The following is a 21043-nucleotide window of genomic DNA, read 5'->3' on the forward strand; positions in this document are numbered from 1 at the left end:
TACAGAAAATAGAGTCGGCCCTAGAATTGATCCCTGAGGCACCCCCATGGAGACAGCCAGATGACTAGAGAGTAGGCCCTCTGACTTAACACATTGAAACCTGTCAGAAAAATAATTTGTGAACCAAGCAAGGCAATCATCTGAGAATCCCAAGTCCCTTAATCTATCAATTAAGATGTTATGATTGACAGAATCAAAGGCCTTGGCCAGATCAATAAAGACTGCTGCACAATAATGTCTTTGATCAATAGCAACTATGATGTCATTTGTAACTTTAAGTGTGGCTGAAATGCACCCATGACCGGCTCGGAAGCCAGATTGCATTTCGGAAAGACTATGATGAGATTCGAGATGGTGAATAATTTGTTTATTAATAATTCTTTCGAAGACCTTTGAAATGCAAGGAAGAATAGAGATTGGTCTATAGCAATTTGGATCTAAACTATCCCCTCCTTTGAATAAAGGGATTATTGCAGCAGTCTTCCAATCTTTAGGAAGTTCTGATGAGTTAAGAGAAAGGTTAAAAAGACTGGTAATGGGAGTAGCAATAATTACCGCAGACAACTTTAGAAAGAAAGGGTCCAGATTGCCTAATCCTGATGATTTAAAGGGGTCAAGAAGCTGCAGCTCCCTTAGAACGTCGGCTATCTGGATATGGGCAAAGGAGAAACGTGGAAAATTTTGACTAAGTGCTACAGAGGGTGAGGGACTGTTAATTAGAGTCGGGTTCGCCAGATGAAAAGCATGACCGGCCATGGCAAAATGCTTATTAAAGTTCTCAACCATGGAGGATTTGTCAGTAGTGATAATATTATCTATCTTTAGTGCTGTAGGTAGCTGTACGGAGGTGTTCTTATTCTCCATAGTTTTTACTATATCCCAGAACTTTCTAGAATTAGTATTGCAGGTGGCAAATTTCTGTTTGAAAAAGCCAACCTTAGCATTCCTGACCGCCTGTGTGTATCGATTTCTGACTTCCCTAAAGAGTTGCTGGTCTCTGGGGTTGTTCGATGCTAATGCCGTACGCCACAGAATATTCTTATGTTGGTTAAGGGCGGTGAGTTCTGGGGTGTACCATGGGCTGTATCTACTTTTAGTTCTGAGCCTTTTATAAGGGGCATGCTTATTTAGAACAGCTAGAAAGGCACTTTTAAAGAATGACCAAGCATCCTCAACTGTAGGGATAAGATCGATATCCTTCCAGGGTACCTGGGCTAAATCATATAAAAAGGCCTGTTCGCAGAAATGTTTTAGAGAGCGTTTGTTAATGATAAGAGAGGGCCTTTTGGTTGCAGACCCATTACGGACACATGCAATTATGCAGTGATCGCTGATGTCATGACTAAAGACACCAGAGATGTATTTAGTGGGCATATTAGTTAGGGCAATGTCTATGAGAGTGCCCTTATTTACAGCTTTTCGGTTGTATCTAGTGCGTTCGTTAATGATTTGCGTGAGATTAAGGGCATCAAATTTGGAAAGTAAGCTGGATGAAGCATTAAGCATGTCCCAGTTTAAGTCGCCCAGAAGTAAAAACTCAGAAGATAAATATGGAGCAAGTAGTTCACATAGATTGTCTAGGGCACAACTAGGTGCAGAGGGGGGTCTATAACAGGTAGCTACAGTCAGAGACTTGTTTCTAGAAAGGTGGATTTGCAAAATTAAAAGCTCAAACTGTTTTGACAGAGACCTAGATAAAATGACAGAGCATTGTAGAGCCTGTCTACAGTAAAGAATGACTCCGCCTCCTTTTGCAGTTCTATCTTGACGGTAAATATTATAGCCCGGAATTGAAACTTCTGAATTTTTAATGGATTTCCTGAGCCAGGACTCAGACACTGCTAAAATATCAGGATTAGTTGAGTGTGTAAGGGCAGCAAATAAATCCATTTTAGGAAGTAGGCTTCTGATGTTAATGTGCATGAACTTCAAATTATTGCTATTACAGAAGTCTGCATAAGAGAGCTCCTGAGGGGTTGAAATGACATTATTCGCTACCGGTCCGGGATTTAATTCAATATCACCTGAGCAAAGTAGAAGCAGTGTAAGGATTCTGCAAAAGGCAATCAAAATAGGGCGTTTAGAGCATTGAACAGGGTAAATACGTAGAGAAGATTTTTGGGCAGAATGGACTATATTCATTGCCCTATGGGCAGACAAAGTTATAGTACAGTAAATATATCGGGGGGGTAAACCTATGTGTAGTGTGACAAAGAAACAGACTGCATCTCTTGGGGAGTTATATAAAGCAGTTGAACCAGTAAAGGTCTCAGCAAAATTAGTGAGAGAAGTAAAATGAATATCTGTGCTATCACGACTGTCTAATCTATACTGAAATTGGACAATAAAAACTAACTCAAACAACAATAGGCAAAACATATTGACATGAAATGCACGAAATTATAAACGCGCGCAAAATAACAACAAAGATGCTGAGTTCTTATGGTATATTAGAGAGAGCTGGTTTTCCAAGTTCGATTCACAAGTCAGAGGAAAAATGTAAATAGTGTCAAAAAATCCAAACAGTAACGTTAGGAAGAATGTTGCTAGTGTGGACCCGCTAATCCAGGCAGCTAGTCCCGACAGCTGATCAAGAGATCCGTTTCAAAGGTGAACTTCACGTCGGAAAGGCACACTGAAGCGTCGTTGTGTAATCCTGTCGGCAAGACACTCACGATGGACCTGCAGAGCTCCGAGAGGACAACGCTGGAGAGTGAAGACTCCTGCCAGCCAGCCGACCAGGTCGAGGTAGACCGCGGTTGCAGCCAGTCAGCTGAGCTAGGTAGTTGATGGCTGTTACTGGCCCGATGGTTGGCGCACTGTAATAATCCAATAAATTGAAGCGTAATCCTGTAGGTCACCGTACAATCGAGAGAATCAACAATGTAATAGAAAGATAGTCCCAGGATGAGCGAAGTAATGAAGCCCACTGGAGTGCGTGCAAGAATTGTTTTTATAAAAACAATGTTATAAAAACGACGTGCATGTTTAAAACAATAGACACACTATGTACACAGACGCGATACAAACATGTCTTGACCTCGAGACGCCATCTTGTACATATACAATAAGGCTCTTATTAATTTAACTAATCAACTATAACAACTGAAAACCATCTAAAATCATGTAGAACAAAGAATGCTAATACGTTCTATTTCACATTGGCATAGTCGAATCTCTTTCCGTCAATCAGCGCAAAAGACCCGCGGAAAGAAGCCTTCTTCCCTTCATCTCTGGCCTTCTTCACCAGAGGCCAAAGTGTTTCTCTTGCCACCCTGTCTTCTGGGGATAAGGCCTCTGTGAATCGCAGCTTGTTGTCTCGCAGAAATTTACACTCTCTGGCAGATTCCCAGACAATGTCTCGGTAACGACGAAAAGCAAACAGGATGATTACAGATCTGCTTGTACCGTTCCTTTTCCGCGGGCCGAGACGATGGATCCACAGCATCCTCCATCCTTTCACTGATGCCAGGTACCACATTGCCCAGGATATTGATCACAACAGCACGAACGTCTTCTCCATCCTTTTCTTGTACCCCGTGTAGCTTCAGCTGCACCTCTTGCACGCTCCAACTTCTTTTAACGTTGTATTCGTCTGTTTAAGATTCTGGATCTCTGCAGACACGACTTTCAACGCCTCTTTGTGAGAAGTCACCTCAGTAACAAGCTGGTGTACGATCGACGACAAACTTTCAATTTGCTTTGCTGTAACGCCAGTTGTCTTGTCAATTGTCGAAATCTTCTGGAACATTTTGTCATATTTACCAGAAAGCTTGTGAACTGCAGCCAAAATTTCAGCTGATTTGTCATCATGTCCACTGCATTCTCGTTTAGACTGTTTTTGACTTGGCTTAACGGGAGTATCAGGCAGAGGAGTTGCTAGCAAATCACACATTTTGGGTTGAAAGTTAAACCAGTCATTTGTTGGGTCTTCTTCACTCATCAATGTGTTGTCCTCAGCTGAAGAGGTGGACTCAACCATAACGTTACAGGTACTTTGAAGAGGATCCATCTTCGGCTCAAGTGTAGACACTGACACGCTAACGGCGGGAGCTTGTTTATTTTTTCTCTTGCCCATAAATCCGGCTCAGACTGCGAGTTTAATCAATAGGTTTTTTCTGTTCTTTCTTTTTTATTTGTTCTTCTATGTAAAATATTTCAGCTATGTTGGTTGTACTATCATCGAAGCTTAAAGTTTCCTGACGACACTTCAAACACCTCCTCCTATCTCACCGCCATCTTGGCCCCCCCCCCCCCCTCGCAAAGACCGCAAAGACCGCAAAGACACTATTTAAACTGAACTGAGCTGGATGATGACATCACTGAATTCAATAATCAAATGCCTTTAACTGAAAATGTTTTTATTAAATCTTTTCATTTTACATTATTGACACACTATTTTCCTTTTTTGATATTGTGCAGTTGCTTTGACACAATTTACATTGTTAAAAGCGCTATATAAATAACGGAGTGTCTATTTACACTAAGTGCAAATAGCCCATCTTGTTGGCAAAGGCTATTTACACAAACTCCGCCCACTAACGTGTGATTGGATTAGTCGAAATTAAAAAAAGAAGCGAGTTCAACATCAGTTTCAGTGGAGTAGATGGTAAGGCTCATGCTTTTTGACGCGAGCGACCCGAGTTCGAGTCCACCTTTAGCCAAACATTTTTTTCTCCCTTTTCAAATCTCATATCTCATCAGAAAGGCATTTATTTTCAATAAAAATTAAGGAAATAATCAAAATGTTGAAAATAAAGTATCTGGTAGGGTTAGGGTAGGTGTAGGGAGGGCTTTATTGTCCCAATAAGGTGGCATCCATTTAATAAATTTGAATTAAAATTATAATTTACACTCAGTAAGTTATTATTGCGTACTGTTTTATAATGTACTACAATACTGAGGTGCAGATAATTGCCACTATTTGCAATAAGTAGAATAAATAGCAGAAAATCTTGCTGTTTTAACAGTGTAAATAGAATCTATAGCTATTTGCACTTAGTGTAAATAGCATCTGTCACTAAAAAAATATGCTATTTACACAGTGCAAATAGCCGCTGCCTATAAATAAAGGTGACTTGACTTAATATGCATTCATAACATGACAGCGACCCCCACTGGCCGTTTCTACACGTTTATGCTGCTAAACATTCCTCCTGCAGTTGCACCTGCACTCACTCGCATCATTAACACATCCCTTCACACTGGAGGTTCCCCTCAGCATTAAAAAAGGCTCGTATAACCCTACTTCTTAAAAAACCCACTCTTAACCCAACTCTTTTAGAGAACTACAGACCGGTTTCCCTTCTTCCTTTCATTGCAAAAACACTTGAAACACGAAGTCTCTGTCTTTCTCATACAGAGCAACCTCCTGGACAGCAACAAGTCTGGTTTCAGGAGTGGACACTCGACCGAAAGCTCTCAGTTGTTGAAGGCCTAAGACTAACAAGAGCGGCTTCCAAATCTTCATTACTTATCTTGCTGGATCTGTCCGCTGCTTTTGACACGGTTAACCACTAGATCCTCCTGTCAACCCTATTGAGAAAGGGCATCTCAGGAACTGAACTGAATGATTGATAATTAGCTGACTTTCTCAGACCACATTGATAAAACTGCCCGGTGCTGCAGAGTTGCTTTATACAATATTAGGAAGATCAGGCCCTTTCTCCATCTTCAAGAATTGGCTAAAAACACATCTCTTCCATCTTTATTTGACCCTCTAACTCTAGCACTCTCTATTCTAATTTTATTTTATGTATCTGTCTTTTTATTAACACACACACACACACACACACACGACCCTCTATCAACTGCATATTTATTCTCTAACTGCTAGCTTTTCTTTTTAGTGTTAGTAAAACTAACACTAGCTTTCTTTTTTCTATTCTATCTACTTGTTTCTTATATATATATATATATATATATATATATATATATATATATATATATATATATATATAAATAAAAACATTAGGTTTCTTTTTTTCTATATTCTGTCTACTCGTTTCGTTTTTTAAACAAAAAAACAAAACAAACAAAAACCTTTCTACGTGTGCTGCGTTAGGCTAACCTAGACGTGTTATAGCACTTGCATGTTGTTGCTCTTTGGTTGGTTTTGATTGCTTCTAATGTCCTCATTAGTAAGTGGCTTTGGATAAAAGCATCTGCTAAATGACTAAATGTAAACGTAAACAATGCACCGATCAGATCTCCTGACATCTATTAGATTGGTGTGCAGCATTTTAACTTATGACGCAATCAGCTGAGTACAAATACACTAGTATGACCTCTCAAAGGTTTTGAATATCAACACAGCTGAAAATGATGTTTTATTCCGTGTTTATACCCTTAAGGATATATTTAATTGTAGACCAATCATCATAAAACTGCATTTGATGCAACGAATGAGGAGAACAAGTGATTATCAGCCTCACACAGCAGCAGTTCTTCAGTGAGCTCTCCTGGTCAAGAACCCACAGATCTCCTACGGTGCGGATGAAAACGTATTATTAATAATAATAATAATAATAATAATAATAGTCATCATCAAAACATAACCAGTAAATTGTCTAGGGCAAACATAATGATGTGAGCAGATGAACATCAGAAACAGACGAACAGCTCAGTGCCAAAGCTGGTTTATTATTTTATTACAAAAATAAAATACAAATGACTATAGAGACACAGCAGACGTCTTGCTAAAGAGCTGACAGTAGAAACGGCACACAAATACAAACCAGTCTGTAGGTCTGTGAGCATCTCCACATCAGCTGCGTTTAGCAGAAATCATCATCATCATCAGAAACGCTCACGGACCGTCAGAAGAGTCAAGTAAATACGGTACACACTGCAGCGGAGCGCTATTATTATAAATGAATATGAATTAAACAGCTCGACGTGCTTATAGAAGAACTGGTTTGCGCTGTGATTTGGCTCGATATTAAACAACTTTTTTATTAATCACACATTTGACAACAGACTTGGAGCTGCTCGATGTCAAAGGCTTCATGTTTCAGAGCACCAGCGAAACGCTATCATCGGAGACGCCGGAGAACGCTGATGAATCCAGAACAGAGTTAGTAGAGAAACACAGGTCATGACTTTCACTCGTGGACAGACGGTGAAGAGAGAAAGTGAATGCATTCACTCTGATTACACAGGGAAGGAGTCAAGTATTGCTCGTTACTGCAGCTCATAACAGAGTCCTGGGTTTTTGCATAGCCTAGTTAGTTAGTTAGTCTGGATCTCCACTGGGAAAGGCACAGAGTCTGTAAACGTTGTGGGAATTGGGCTGGAGTCCAAGAATTTCGAGGATGACGCCATCCTTCAGTGCAACAGAGACACGCATGAAAAAACAAACCAGAAAACCAACCGGAAACATTCTGATCGTGATTTTAGCCCTTAATGCAGTTTGCGGCCTGATCAGACACTATCAGCCTCTACGACACACATCTGATCACATCTGTGCTTCACTAATGAACACTAATCATAGACGTGAGTCATGTGACTGCTCACATACACACACATACACACACACATACTCGCACACACACAGGCAAGCTTGTTTACAGCAGCCGAGTGAAACAGGTAAGGCCACGATGAGACGAGACGATCAGCTGACTGTGTGTTTATCTGCTCTATCAGCACTCAGCACAAGCATCACAAACTACAAGTGCCACCCTGTCTGTGTGTGTCTGTGTCTGTCTGTGTGTGTCTCTGTCTGTCTGTCTGTCTGTGTCTCTGTCTGTCTGTGTCTCTGTCTGTGTGAGTGTGTGTGTGTGTGTCTCTGTCTGTGTGTGTGTGTGTCTCTGCCTGTGTGTGTCTCTGTCTGTCTGTCTGTGTCTCTGTCTGTGTGAGTGTGTGTGTCTCTGTCTGTGTGTGTCTCTGTCTGTGTGAGTGTGTGTGTCTGTGTCTCTGTCTGTGTGTGTCTCTGTCTGTCTGTGTGTGTGTGTGTGTGTGTGTGTGTCTGTCTGTCTGTTTGTGTGTGTGTGTCTCTGCCTGTGTGTGTGTGTGTCTCTGTCTGTCTGTGTGTGTGTCTCTGTCTGTCTGTGTCTCTGTCTGTGTGAGTGTGTGTGTCTGTGTCTCTGTCTGTGTGAGTGTGTGTGTCTCTGCCTGTGTGTGTCTCTGTCTGTGTGTGTCTCTGTCTGTCTGTCTGTGTCTCTGTCTGTGTGAGTGTGTGTGTCTGTGTCTCTGTCTGTGTGTGTCTCTGTCTGTCTGTGTGTGTGTGTGTGTGTGTGTCTGTCTGTCTGTTTGTGTGTGTGTGTCTCTGCCTGTGTGTGTGTGTGTCTCTGCCTGTGTGTGTGTGTGTGTCTCTGTCTGTGTGTGTGTGTGTCTCTGTCTGTCTGTGTGTGTGTCTCTGTCTGTCTGTGTGTGTGTCTCTGTCTGTCTGTGTGTGTCTCTGTCTGTCTGTGTGTGTCTCTGTCTGTCTGTGTGTGTCTCTGTCTGTGTGTGTGTGTGTGTGTGTGTGTGTGTCTCTGTCTGTGTGTGTGTCTCTGTCTGTCTGTGTGTGTGTGTGTGTGTGTGTGTGTGTGTGTCTCTGTCTGTGTGTGTGTGTGTGTGTGTCTGTGTGTGTGTCTCTGTCTGTGTGTGTGTGTCTGTGTCTCCGGGCTGAGGTCTCAGTGCAGCTGTGAGAATCAAACCGTGGTGTGTATCATTGGTTCAGAGGGAAGCGAGAGGGATGCTGAGAAACGGACACACGGCGCAGTCAGAGACGCACTCGAGGCGTTACGCTGCTCAGGAGCACAGTCTCTCACTCCTGATCACACCCGGCAGGCCCCTGACACAGAGCCTCCTCCTCGGGCCCCGAGCCCTCGTCCAGCTGGCACACACACACCTCGATGCCGGAGTCTCCGGTCACGTGTCTGCGGCGGCCGCTGGGCTCCTCGCGCTCCTGCTGTGTCTCCTGCTGCGGCCCCAGTGGCCCCTGCGGCTCCGGAGGAGAGTAGGGTGGAGGAGGCGTGGGCGGGTGAGCCATCACCTCCTCGTAGTCGGGCAGCTTACAGTCCGTCCAGAAGCCTGTAAGTGATGGACACACGGTCAGAGCTCCACCCAAACCACAGATGGCTGACTGACCGGCTGGAATGAATGCAGTGAACCGGTCAGTCTTAAGCAGGACTGATGGACTGCACTGAACACGGATCAGGCTCTTCTGAACGGAGATTTGTTTTGAATGACAAGCTCAAACAAAAACATCAAAGCACCATAACGCTCCGTCACATGACTCCTCTGACGTCACATGACTATCAAGCATCATTCACGTTTGTGTTCAATGAATAATGGACTAAAGGTAATATTTAGCTGAGGACATGTGAACATCTCCAGCACAATAACACACCCAGAAAAATATAGTCTAATTATCGTTATCGATAAAATCCTAGAAAATATGGAGGTATTATTTTTTGTCACTAGTGTGGAGGCGGTACTCACGCAGGTTGAGAGGAGGAGGAGGAGGAGGAGTGATGAAGGCGCTGGAGGCACCCTGATACGCCATCAGACTGATCTCTCTCTGTCTCTGCTCCTGCTGCAGACGCATCTTCACTCGCCGGTGTCTGTACGCACAGCAGCAGCTCAGCATGATGATGAGGGTCCAGACCAGCCAGAACCCTGCCACACACACCATCATCATCATCATCATCCTCCTCAGCCACGCTGCTGAGGATCAGTCATGTGATCAGCGCCGATCATGTGATATCACGGCAATTCCAGAGTCACACCAGCTTCTGACTTTCAGTAACTCCATTGAGTGTTTAATACAAATAACGGATTAAATGAATAAATTGTTGATTAATCCATTTCAGCTCAAATGCGTTTCATTATTTACTAGGGATGCACCGAATGTTCAGCAACCGAAATTATTCAGCTAACCAAATTCAACTAAGCCAAAAGACCGAATAAATTGTACCGAACAATGATGAGACGCGATCAAACAGAGGCGCACACTAATGCAGCGAACACATCGTCAGTGTGGAAGCGTTTAAAACTGTCTGAGAAAGACACAAAAATCCTTACATTACACCGACAGAGAGACTGATTAGCGCTGCGTGGCATGTCTCTGAGGAGAAGAGGAAGGGAGGATGTTGCTGGTTACTGTGTGATGATTGAAATCACGAAATGGCTTTAAACAATCAGTAAATAAACTGCCGAATATTATGTTTTCTAATACAGTGTTTGACAGCGATGATGAGCTCCCGGCGCTCTCTGCTCGTTACAGTGTTCCTCGTCATGCGATACGTGCGACAAACATCTTCCCAAATTCCTAATGAGGCAAAATACATCAATGAATCGTAATTGGCAAAATACAAGGGAAAAACTGTGTTCTGCTTTCGATCCAGTGTTTCTTTTTGTTTGGTTTCGGACAAGAATTTTCATTTCGGTGCATCCCTAGTATTTATAGCAATGAGGTTTTCATACAGATGTCACAATGCAAAAAAATCTTAATGTTCCTAAAAGCTTAATTTTCTTTAGGCAAAATATAAATTTCCATTTATTCCTTTTGATTTTAAGCTGATATTTGAGCTGAACATGATGCTTTTATAGACTGGTGGACCAAACACTTCGCTAGCACTGTACTGTGAGAGTGTGAGTGTGAGTGTGTGTGTGTGTGTGTGCTTACACCAGAGCTCGTAATAGTAAGTGCAGCACTCGGTCTCTCCGCAGCAGTAGCCCATCTCACAGCGGTACTGTTCATTGTTCACACCGAAACAAAACTCCTTCGCCTGTCAAACAAACACAAGCATTGAGTGAAAGACAGCAGCACAGATCTGAGCTCTTCATCGAGCGCACTCCAGGCTTCACATCAGCGTTTGTGTCTGACAGTAAACACTCCATCACCAGCACAAAGACAAATTCATCATCTGAAGACCAGACTCGCTGCTAAAATCTGATTTCTGTGCCAAAATTCACATATTATTCTGGAACTATCAGGACAAAATAATGCAAGTAAAGCTGAAACCAATCAGTCAATAAATATAAACCATTACATATAATATCCCTTACGAAAATTAACCACGGTTTTATTATATTAAAAGTGTAGTAACCATGTTTTTTGGCACATTTATATTATATTATTTACTATTTGTATAACCACAGTTTTACTACAAATACCATGGTTAATCTATGATTAGTGTAGCAAGACCATTGTGGTTACCATGATTTAACTATAGTAACCATAGCTTTTAGGTTTTATTTGTAGTAAAACCATGGTTAAGGGATTAATTAAAGTGAGCCCTCAAATATAATTTGAGTAAATATAAACATTGAGTAAATAAACAGTAAGATGCTGTTGTACAGGGGAGTCTTTATTTATCTGCTAGTGAACTATGATGGGCGCTGGATCTTTTATCTTATTTAAACGCAGTCATTAGGAGTCAAAGCTAACCTTACAAACACACAACACTCCAGACTCACTAAAACACTCCACAAACACTCCACAGACTCACTAAAACACTCCACAGACTCACTAAAACACCCCACAAACACACACAACACTCCACAGACTCACTAAAACACTCCACAAACACTCCACAGACTCACTAAAACACTCCACAGACTCACTAAAACACCCCACAAACACACACAACACTCCACAGACTCACTAAAACACTCCACAAACACTCCACAGACTCACTACAACACTCCACAGACTCACTACAACACTCCACAGACTCACTACAACACTCCACAAACACTCCACAGACTCACTAAAACACTCCAGACTCACTAAAACACTCCACAGACTCACTAAAACACTCCACAAACACACAACACTCCACAGACTCACTAAAACACTCCAGAGACTCACTAATACACTCCTGAAACACACACAACACTCCACAGACTCACTAATACACTCCTGAAACACACACAACACTCCACAGACCCACTAATACTCTCCTGAAACACACACAACACTCCACAGACTCACTAAAACACTCCACAAACACACACAACACTCCACAACCACACGCAACACTGTACAGACTCACTAATACACTCCACAGACTCACTAAAACACTCCACAGACTCACACAACACTGTACAGACTCACACAACATTCCAGACTCACACAACACTCAACAAACACACACAACACTCAACAAACACACACAACACTCAACAAACACACCCAACACTCCACAGACTCACACAACACTCCACAGACTCACACAATACTCCACAGACTCACTAAAACACTCCACAAACACACACAACACTCCAGAGACTCACTAAAACACTCCAGAGACTCACTAAAAAACTCCTGAAACACACACAACACTCCACAGACTCACTAATACACTCCTGAAACACACACAACACTCCACAGACTCACTAATACACTCCTGAAACACACACAACACTCCACAGACCCACTAATACTCTCCTGAAACACACACAACACTCCACAGACTCACTAAAACACTCCACAAAAACACACAACACTCCACACTCACTAAAACACTCCAAAAACACACACAACACTCAACAAACACACACAACACTCCACAGACTCACTAATACACTCCTGAAACACACACAACACTCCACAGACCCACTAATACTCTCCTGAAACACACACAACACTTCACAGACTCACTAAAACACTCCACAAAAACACACAACACTCCACACTCACTAAAACACTCCAAAAACACACACAACACTCAACAAACACACACAACACCCCACAGACTCACACAACACTCCACAGACTCACTAAAACACTCCACAGACTCACTAAAACACTCCACAGACTCACTAAAACACTCCACGGACTCACTAATACACACCACGGACTCACTAATACACTCCACGGACTCACTAATACACTCCACGGACTCACTAATACACTCCACGGACTCACTAATACACTCCACAGACTCACTAAAACACTCCACAGACTCATTAAAACACTCCACAGACTCATTAAAACACCCCACAAACACACACAACATTCCACAGACTCAATAACACACTCCACAAACACACACAACACTCCACAGACTCACTAAAACACTCCAAAACACTCCACAGACTCACTAAAACACTCCAAAACACTCCACAGACTCACTAAAACACTCCACAGACTCACTAAAACACTCCAAAACACTCCACAGACTCACTAAAACACTCCACAGACTCAATAAAACACTCCACAGACTCACTAAAACACTCCAAAACACTCCACAGACTCACTAAAACACTCCACAGACTCACTAAAACACTCCAAAAACACTCCAGACTCACTAAAACACTCCACAAACACACACAACACTGCACAGACTCACTAAAACACTCAAAAAACACTCCACAGACTCACTAAAACACTCAGACTCAATAAAACACTCCACAGACTCACTAAAACACTCCACAAACACACACAACACTCCAGAGACTCACTAAAACACTCCACAGACTCACTAATACACTCCTGAAACATACACAGCACTCCACAGACTCACTAATACACTCCTGAAATACACAAAACACTCCACAGACTCACTAATACACTCCACAAACACACACAACACTCCACAGACTCACTAAAACACTCCACAGACTCACTAAAACACTCCACGGACTCACTAATACACTCCACAGACTCACTAAAACACTCCACAGACTCATTAAAACACTCCACAGACTCATTAAAACACCCCACAAACACACACAACATTCCACAGACTCAATAACACACTCCACAAACACACACAACACTCCACAGACTCACTAAAACACTCCAAAACACTCCACAGACTCACTAAAACACTCCACAGACTCACTAAAACACTCCACAGACTCACTAAAACACTCCAAAACACTCCACAGACTCACTAAAACACTCCACAGACTCAATAAAACACTCCACAGACTCACTAAAACACTCCACAGACTCACTAAAACACTCCAAAAACACTCCAGACTCACTAAAACACTCCACAGACTCATACAACACTCCACAGACTCAAAACACTCCAGACTCCCTAAAACACTCCAAAAACACTCCAGAGACTCACTAAAACACTCCAGACTCACACAACACTCCACAAACACACACAACACTGCACAGACTCACTAAAACACTCAAAAAACACTCCACAGACTCACTAAAACACTCAGACTCAATAAAACACTCCACAGACTCACTAAAACACTCCACAGACTCACTAAAACACTCCACAGACTCACTAAAACACTCCACAAACACACACAACACTCCAGAGACTCACTAAAACACTCCACAGACTCACTAATACACTCCTGAAACACACACAGCACTCCACAGACTCACTAATACACTCCTGAAATACACACAACACTCCACAGACTCACTAATACACTCCACAAACACACACAACACTCCACAGACTCACTAAAACACTCCACAGACTCACTAAAACACTCCACAGACTCACTAAAACACTCCACAGACTCACACAACACTCCACAAACACACACAACACTCCAGAGACTCACTAATACACTCCTGAAACACACACAACACTCCACAGACTCACTAATACACTCCACAAACACACACAACACTCCACAACACTGTACAGACTCATGCAACACTGTACAGACTCACTAAAACACTCCACAGACTCACTAATACACTCCACAGACTCACTAATACACTCCACAGACTCACTAATACACTCCACAGACTCACTAAAACACTCCACAGACTCACACAACACTGTACAGACTCACACAACATTCCACAGACTCACACAACATTCCACAGACTCACACAACATTCCACAGACTCACACAACATTCCACAGACTCACACAACACTCCACAGACTCACACAACACTCCACAGACTCACACAACACTCCACAACCACACACACAACACTGTACAGACTCACACAACATTCCACAGACTCACAACACTCCACAACCACACACAACACTCCACAACCACACACAACACTCCACAACCACACACACAACACTGTACAGACTCACACAACATTCCACAGACTCACACAACACTCCACAACCACACACAACACTCCACAACCACAGACAACACTGTACAGACTCACACAACACTGTACAGACTCACACAACATTCCACAGACTCACTAATACACTCCACAGACTCACTAATACACTCCACAGACTCACACAACACTCCAGACTCACTAAAACTCTCCACAGACTCACTAATACACTCCTGAAACACACACAACACTCCACAGACCCACTAAAACACTCCACAAAAACACACAACACTCCACACTCACTAAAACACTCCACAAACACACACAACACTCCACAGACTCACACAACACTCAACAAACACACACAACACTCCACAGACTCACACAACACTCCACAGACTCACTAAAACACTCCACAAACACACACACAACACTCCAGAGACTCACTAAAACACTCCAGAGACTCACTAAAACACTCCAGAGACTCACTAAAACACTCCTGAAACACACACAACACCCCACAGACTCACTAATACACTCCTGAAACACACACAACACTCCACAGACCCACTAATACTCTCCTGAAACACACACAACACTCCACAGACTCACTAAAACACTCCAAAACACTCCACAGACTCACTAAAACACTCCACAGACTCACTAAAGCACTCCACAAACACACACAACACTCACACAACACTCCACAAACACACACAACACTCCACGGACTCACTAAAGCACTCCACGGACTCACTAAAACACTCCACAAAAACACACAACACTCCACAAACACACACAACACTCCACAGACTCACTAAAACACTCCACAAACACACACAACACTCCACAAACACACACAACACTCCACGGACTCACTAAAGCACTCCACGGACTCACTAATACACTCCACGGACTCACTAATACACTCCACGGACTCACTAATACACTCCACGGACTCACTAATACACTCCACAAACACACACAACACTCCACAAACACACACAACACTCCACAGACTCACTAAAACACTCCAGAGACTCACTAAAACACTCCACAAACACACACACAACACTCCAGACTCACTAAAACACTCCACAGACTCACTAAAACACTCCACAAACACACAACACTCCACAGACTCGCTAAAACACTCCACAAACACACACAACGCTCCACAGACTCACACAACACTCCACAAACACACACTCCACAGACTCACACAACACTCCACAGACTCACACAACCCTCCACAGACTCACACAACACTCCACAGACTCACACAACACTCCACAGACTCGCACAACACTCCACAGACTCGCACAACACTCCACAGACTCGCACAACACTCCACAGACTCGCACAACACTCCACAGACTCGCACAACACTCCACAGACTCGCACAACACTCCACAAACACGCACAACACTCCACAAACACGCACAACACTCCACAGACTCGCACAACACTCCACAAACTCGCACAACACTCCACAAACACACACAACACTCCACAGACTCACACAACACTCCACAGACTCACACAACACTCCACAGACTCACACAACACTCCACAGACTCACACAACACTCCACAGACTCACTAAAACACTCCACAGACGCACTAAAACACTCCACAGGCTCACTAATACACTCCACAGGCTCACTAATACACTCCACAAACACACACAACACTCCACAGACTCACTAAAACACTCCACAGACTCACTAAAACACTCCACAGGCTCACTAATACACTCCACAAACACACACAACACTCCACAGACTCACTAAAACACTCCACAGACACACACAACACTCCACAGACTCACACAATCACAAACACTGAGCTACAAACCAGTAATAAACAACTGTTTGTCTCGAATCTTATCATTTCCTGAATCTGTGATTTTAAAATGTTAAATATTTACACAGATTTTAAACATCCAGAGCGAACGGATATAAGGTATTTTTAAGCATTGCTACACTATGCTGGTTTTATGGCTTTATTTGTTTATCGAGGCCTAGCGCCGCGCTGATCCCCGAGCTCGAGTTCAGCGCTCGCCGCCTCAGAGGCCGCGCCGCCGGCTTACCTCAACCAAACACGCCCCTGTGCAGAGGAGCCCCACCACGGAGCCCAGCAAATTCTGCGGCATCTTGCTGCGTTTTTCTTCCCAAACTCGAGCGGAATCATAAAGCTTCAGTTGAACAGACGCGATGACCGTCCAAACGCCATGTCTGTGCTGATGAACGTGATTTCATGAGATCCGCACACAGAGGGCAGCAGCATCACATCCAGTCACAACAATAACAATAACAATCATAACAATAACATCCATCGAGCGGCACTGAAGCTCCGCTGCTTCTCATTACAGCTCTACAGATACTTCTGCGCCAGTGTCGTTGTTTGAATGTAAAAATAAATAAATTAATATATATATATATATATATATATATATATATATATATATATATATATATATATATATACACACACGTGTGTATATGTAGTCATTAAATTAATGTGCGAAATGTGTTTGTTTATTTTTTTTCCACAACGGCAAATCAGATAAATACAGATTGTTAAATACCCTACGAAGCATCAAAAGACTACATTTATAGAACTAACGAATATCTTTTTGTATGAATGCGTTTTATGAAATGCGGACAGTTTTTGCATATTTAAGCTATTTTTAATGTACCACATTATTATTCCCCTGACGTCACCCAGATGACGTCAAGCGCGCGTTCTGAGAGACAGCGGGAGCGCGCACAGAGGAATGGCGATTATCTCTGCTGATATCACACACACACACACACACACACACACACTGTATCTGATGATCAGTCTGATTCAGTCTGTCTCGCTTCGATCGGTTTTTAACGGGTTTCTAGCGGTTTGTGTTCAAACCTGTTCTCTGTTTGAAGAGTATTCTTTACAGTAATACAGAACAGCTGAACAGTTTATTATAAAGTGCTACAGATTCTCAGAAAATACTTTTGTTTGTTTTCAAGTATTGGTACAAAGTTATTAAAAACTGTGAATGAATTATTGGCATCTATTGAGATAAGCGACAGAGGCTTGAAAAGACCTGATGTGCTGATTTCTCATTTTCATTTGAGTTCAGCTCATGAAAAATGGGGGCAAAAACAAAAGTGTTGCGTTTATAATTTTGTTCAGTGTAATTAAATTACTTGGTTACTTTTTTTATGTAAAGTAATGCGTTACGTTACTTTTCAGTTACTGTTTAAATCTGGGCAGGGCTTGCTTGTTTGTTTTTAATATAAAAAGTTCTTCTTGTACAAATGTAAAGCCCTTTCACACCAAAAGTGAAGTGAATCCGGCTCAGACTGAAGGAGATGCAGATTCAGGTCTGTACAGTAGAGGACGCCACTAATCACATGAAGAATATGATGCAGGAGAAGAAAGATCAACACTATTCAGCAATAACTACAATCAAACCATTATTATTATTGTTGAACTGGATCATCGAAGCTCAGCAGCAAAGACATTGGTTGATAAAATGGGATTAAATACATAAATTAGGCCTATATTTGTCTTATTTAACATTTATAATTATTGCAGGTTTGTATAATATTCTGAGTTTGTATATTTGACTGTATTTATTGATTCTGAGGAACACTGAATGTGTTTTAGTGCAGGTGAGATGAGTAAATACATGTTGATATTTAGTCTAGAAGTACAGTAAGGTCATGTAGATATTTAGTCTAGAAGTACAGTAAGGTCATGTAGATATTTAGTCTAGAACTACAGTAAGATCATGTAGATATTTAGTCTAGAACTACAGTAAGATCATGTAGATATTTAGTCTAGAACTACAGTAAGATCATGTAGATATTTAGTCTAGAACTACAGTAAGGTCATGTAGATATTTAGTCTAGAACTACAGTAAGATCATGTTGATATTTAGTCTAGAACTACAGTAAGATCATGTTGATATTTAGTCTAGAACTACAGTAAGATCATGTTGATATTTAGTCTAGAACTACAGTAAGATCATGTTGATATTTAGTCTAGAACTACAATAAGATCATGTAGATATTTAGTCTAGAACTACAGTAAGATCATGTAGATATTTAGTCTAGAACTAGAACTACAGTAAGATCATGTAGATATTTAGTCTAGAACTACAGTAAGATCATGTAGATATTTAGTCTAGAACTAGAACTACAGTAAGATCATGTAGATATTTAGTCTAGAACTACAGTAAGATCATGTTGATATTTAGTCTAGAACTACAGTAAGATCATGTAGATATTTAGTCTAGAACTACAGTAAGATCATGTTGATATTTAGTCTAGAACTACAGTAAGATCATGTAGACATTTAGTCTAGAACTACAGTAAGATCATGTAGATATTTAGTCTAGAACTAGAACTACAGTAAGATCATGTAGATATTTAGTCTAGAACTACAGTAAGATCATGTAGATATTTAGTCTAGAACTACAGTAAGATCATGTAGATATTTAGTCTAGAACTAGAACTACAGTAAGATCATGTAGATATTTAGTCTAGAACTACAGTAAGATCATGTAGATATTTAGTCTAGAACTAGAACTACAGTAAGATCATGTAGATATTTAGTCTAGAACTACAGTAAGATCATGTAGATATTTAGTCTAGAACTAGAACTACAGTAAGATCATGTAGATATTTAGTCTAGAACTACAGTAAGATCATGTAGATATTTAGTCTAGAACTACAGTAAGATCATGTTGATATTTAGTCTAGAACTAGAACTACAGTAAGATCATGTAGATATTTAGTCTAGAACTACAGTAAGATCATGTAGATATTTAGTCTAGAACTAGAACTACAGTAAGATCGTGTAGATATTTAGTCTAGAACTAGAACTACAGTAAGATCATGTAGATATTTAGTCTAGAACTAGAACTACAGTAAGATCATGTAGATATTTAGTCTAGAACTACAGTAAGATCATGTAGATATTTAGTCTAGAACTACAGTAAGATCATGTAGATATTTAGTCTAGAACTAGAACTACAGTAAGATCATGTAGATATTTAGTCTAGAACTACAGTAAGATCATGTAGATATTTAGTCTAGAACTAGAACTACAGTAAGATCATGTAGATATTTAGTCTAGAACTACAGTAAGATCATGTAGATATTTAGTCTAGAACTAGAACTACAGTAAGATCATGTAGATATTTAGTCTAGAACTACAGTAAGATCATGTAGATATTTAGTCTAGAACTACAGTAAGATCATGTAGATATTTAGTCTAGAACTACAGTAAGATCATGTAGATATTTAGTCTAGAACTAGAACTACAGTAAGATCATGTAGATATTTAGTCTAGAACTAGAACTACAGTAAGATCATGTAGATATTTAGTCTAGAACTAGAACTACAGTAAGATCATGTAGATATTTAGTCTAGAACTACAGTAAGATCATGTAGATATTTAGTCTAGAACTACAGTAAGATCATGTAGATATTTAGTCTAGAACTACAGTAAGATCATGTTGATATTTAGTCTAGAACTACAGTAAGATCATGATGATATTTAGTCTAGATCTACAGTAAGATCATGTTGATATTTAGTCTAGAACTACAGTAAGATCATGTTGATATTTAGTCTAGAACTACAGTAAGATCATGATGATATTTAGTCTAGATCTACAGTAAGATCATGTTGATATTTAGTCTAGATCTACAGTAAGATCATGTTGATATTTAGTCTAGAACTACAGTAAGATCATGATGATATTTAGTCTAGATCTACAGTAAGATCATGTAGATATTTAGTCTAGATCTACAGTAAGATCATGTTGATATTTAGTCTAGAACTACAGTAAGATCATGTTCACACACAACACTCTACACTTACTCCTGATTTCTCTCAACACCAGAGCTGTCACTCAATACATCACAAACACAGCAACTGGAGTTACGCATTTGAAAAAGTAACTCAGACATGACCTTCTAAATTAAAAATTAATGTGTTACTTTACTAGTTACTTAGAAAAGTAATCTGATTATGTAACTCGCGTTACTTGTAGTGTGTTACCTCCAGCACCATATCACACAGGATCGAGTGATGGGTTT

General features: G+C 41.1%; 1 protein-coding gene across 1 annotated transcript; it reads right to left on the reverse strand.

Moving 5' to 3' along the window:
• Positions 1-8651: 8651 nt before the first annotated feature.
• Positions 8652-17203, reverse strand: LOC306869722 (WW domain-binding protein 1-like). The gene is made up of 4 exons (XM_079416608.1): positions 17041-17203; positions 10613-10715; positions 9427-9603; positions 8652-9015 (listed from the first exon to the last, which is right to left on the reverse strand). Exons 1-4 carry the CDS (start codon positions 17101-17103, stop codon positions 8750-8752), a joined length of 609 nt encoding a protein of 202 aa, XP_079272734.1. The 5' UTR covers positions 17104-17203; the 3' UTR covers positions 8652-8749.
• Positions 17204-21043: the final 3840 nt, after the last annotated feature.

This window comes from Barbus barbus (assembly GCF_936440315.1).
Source record: "Barbus barbus genome assembly, chromosome: 5".
NCBI lineage: Eukaryota > Metazoa > Chordata > Actinopteri > Cypriniformes > Cyprinidae > Barbus > Barbus barbus.

Coding starts and splice junctions, on each gene's coding strand:
- LOC306869722 (XM_079416608.1), bottom strand. CDS start 17,103: ATGCCGCAGAATTTGCTGGGCTCCGTGGTGGGGCTCCTCTGCACAGGG. Junction 10,716..17,040: donor CAGGGGCGTGTTTGGTTGAG/GTAAGCCGGCGG, acceptor TTTGTTTGACAG/GCGAAGGAGTTTTGTTTCGG. Junction 9,604..10,612: donor TTACTATTACGAGCTCTGGT/GTAAGCACACAC, acceptor TGTGTGTGGCAG/GGTTCTGGCTGGTCTGGACC.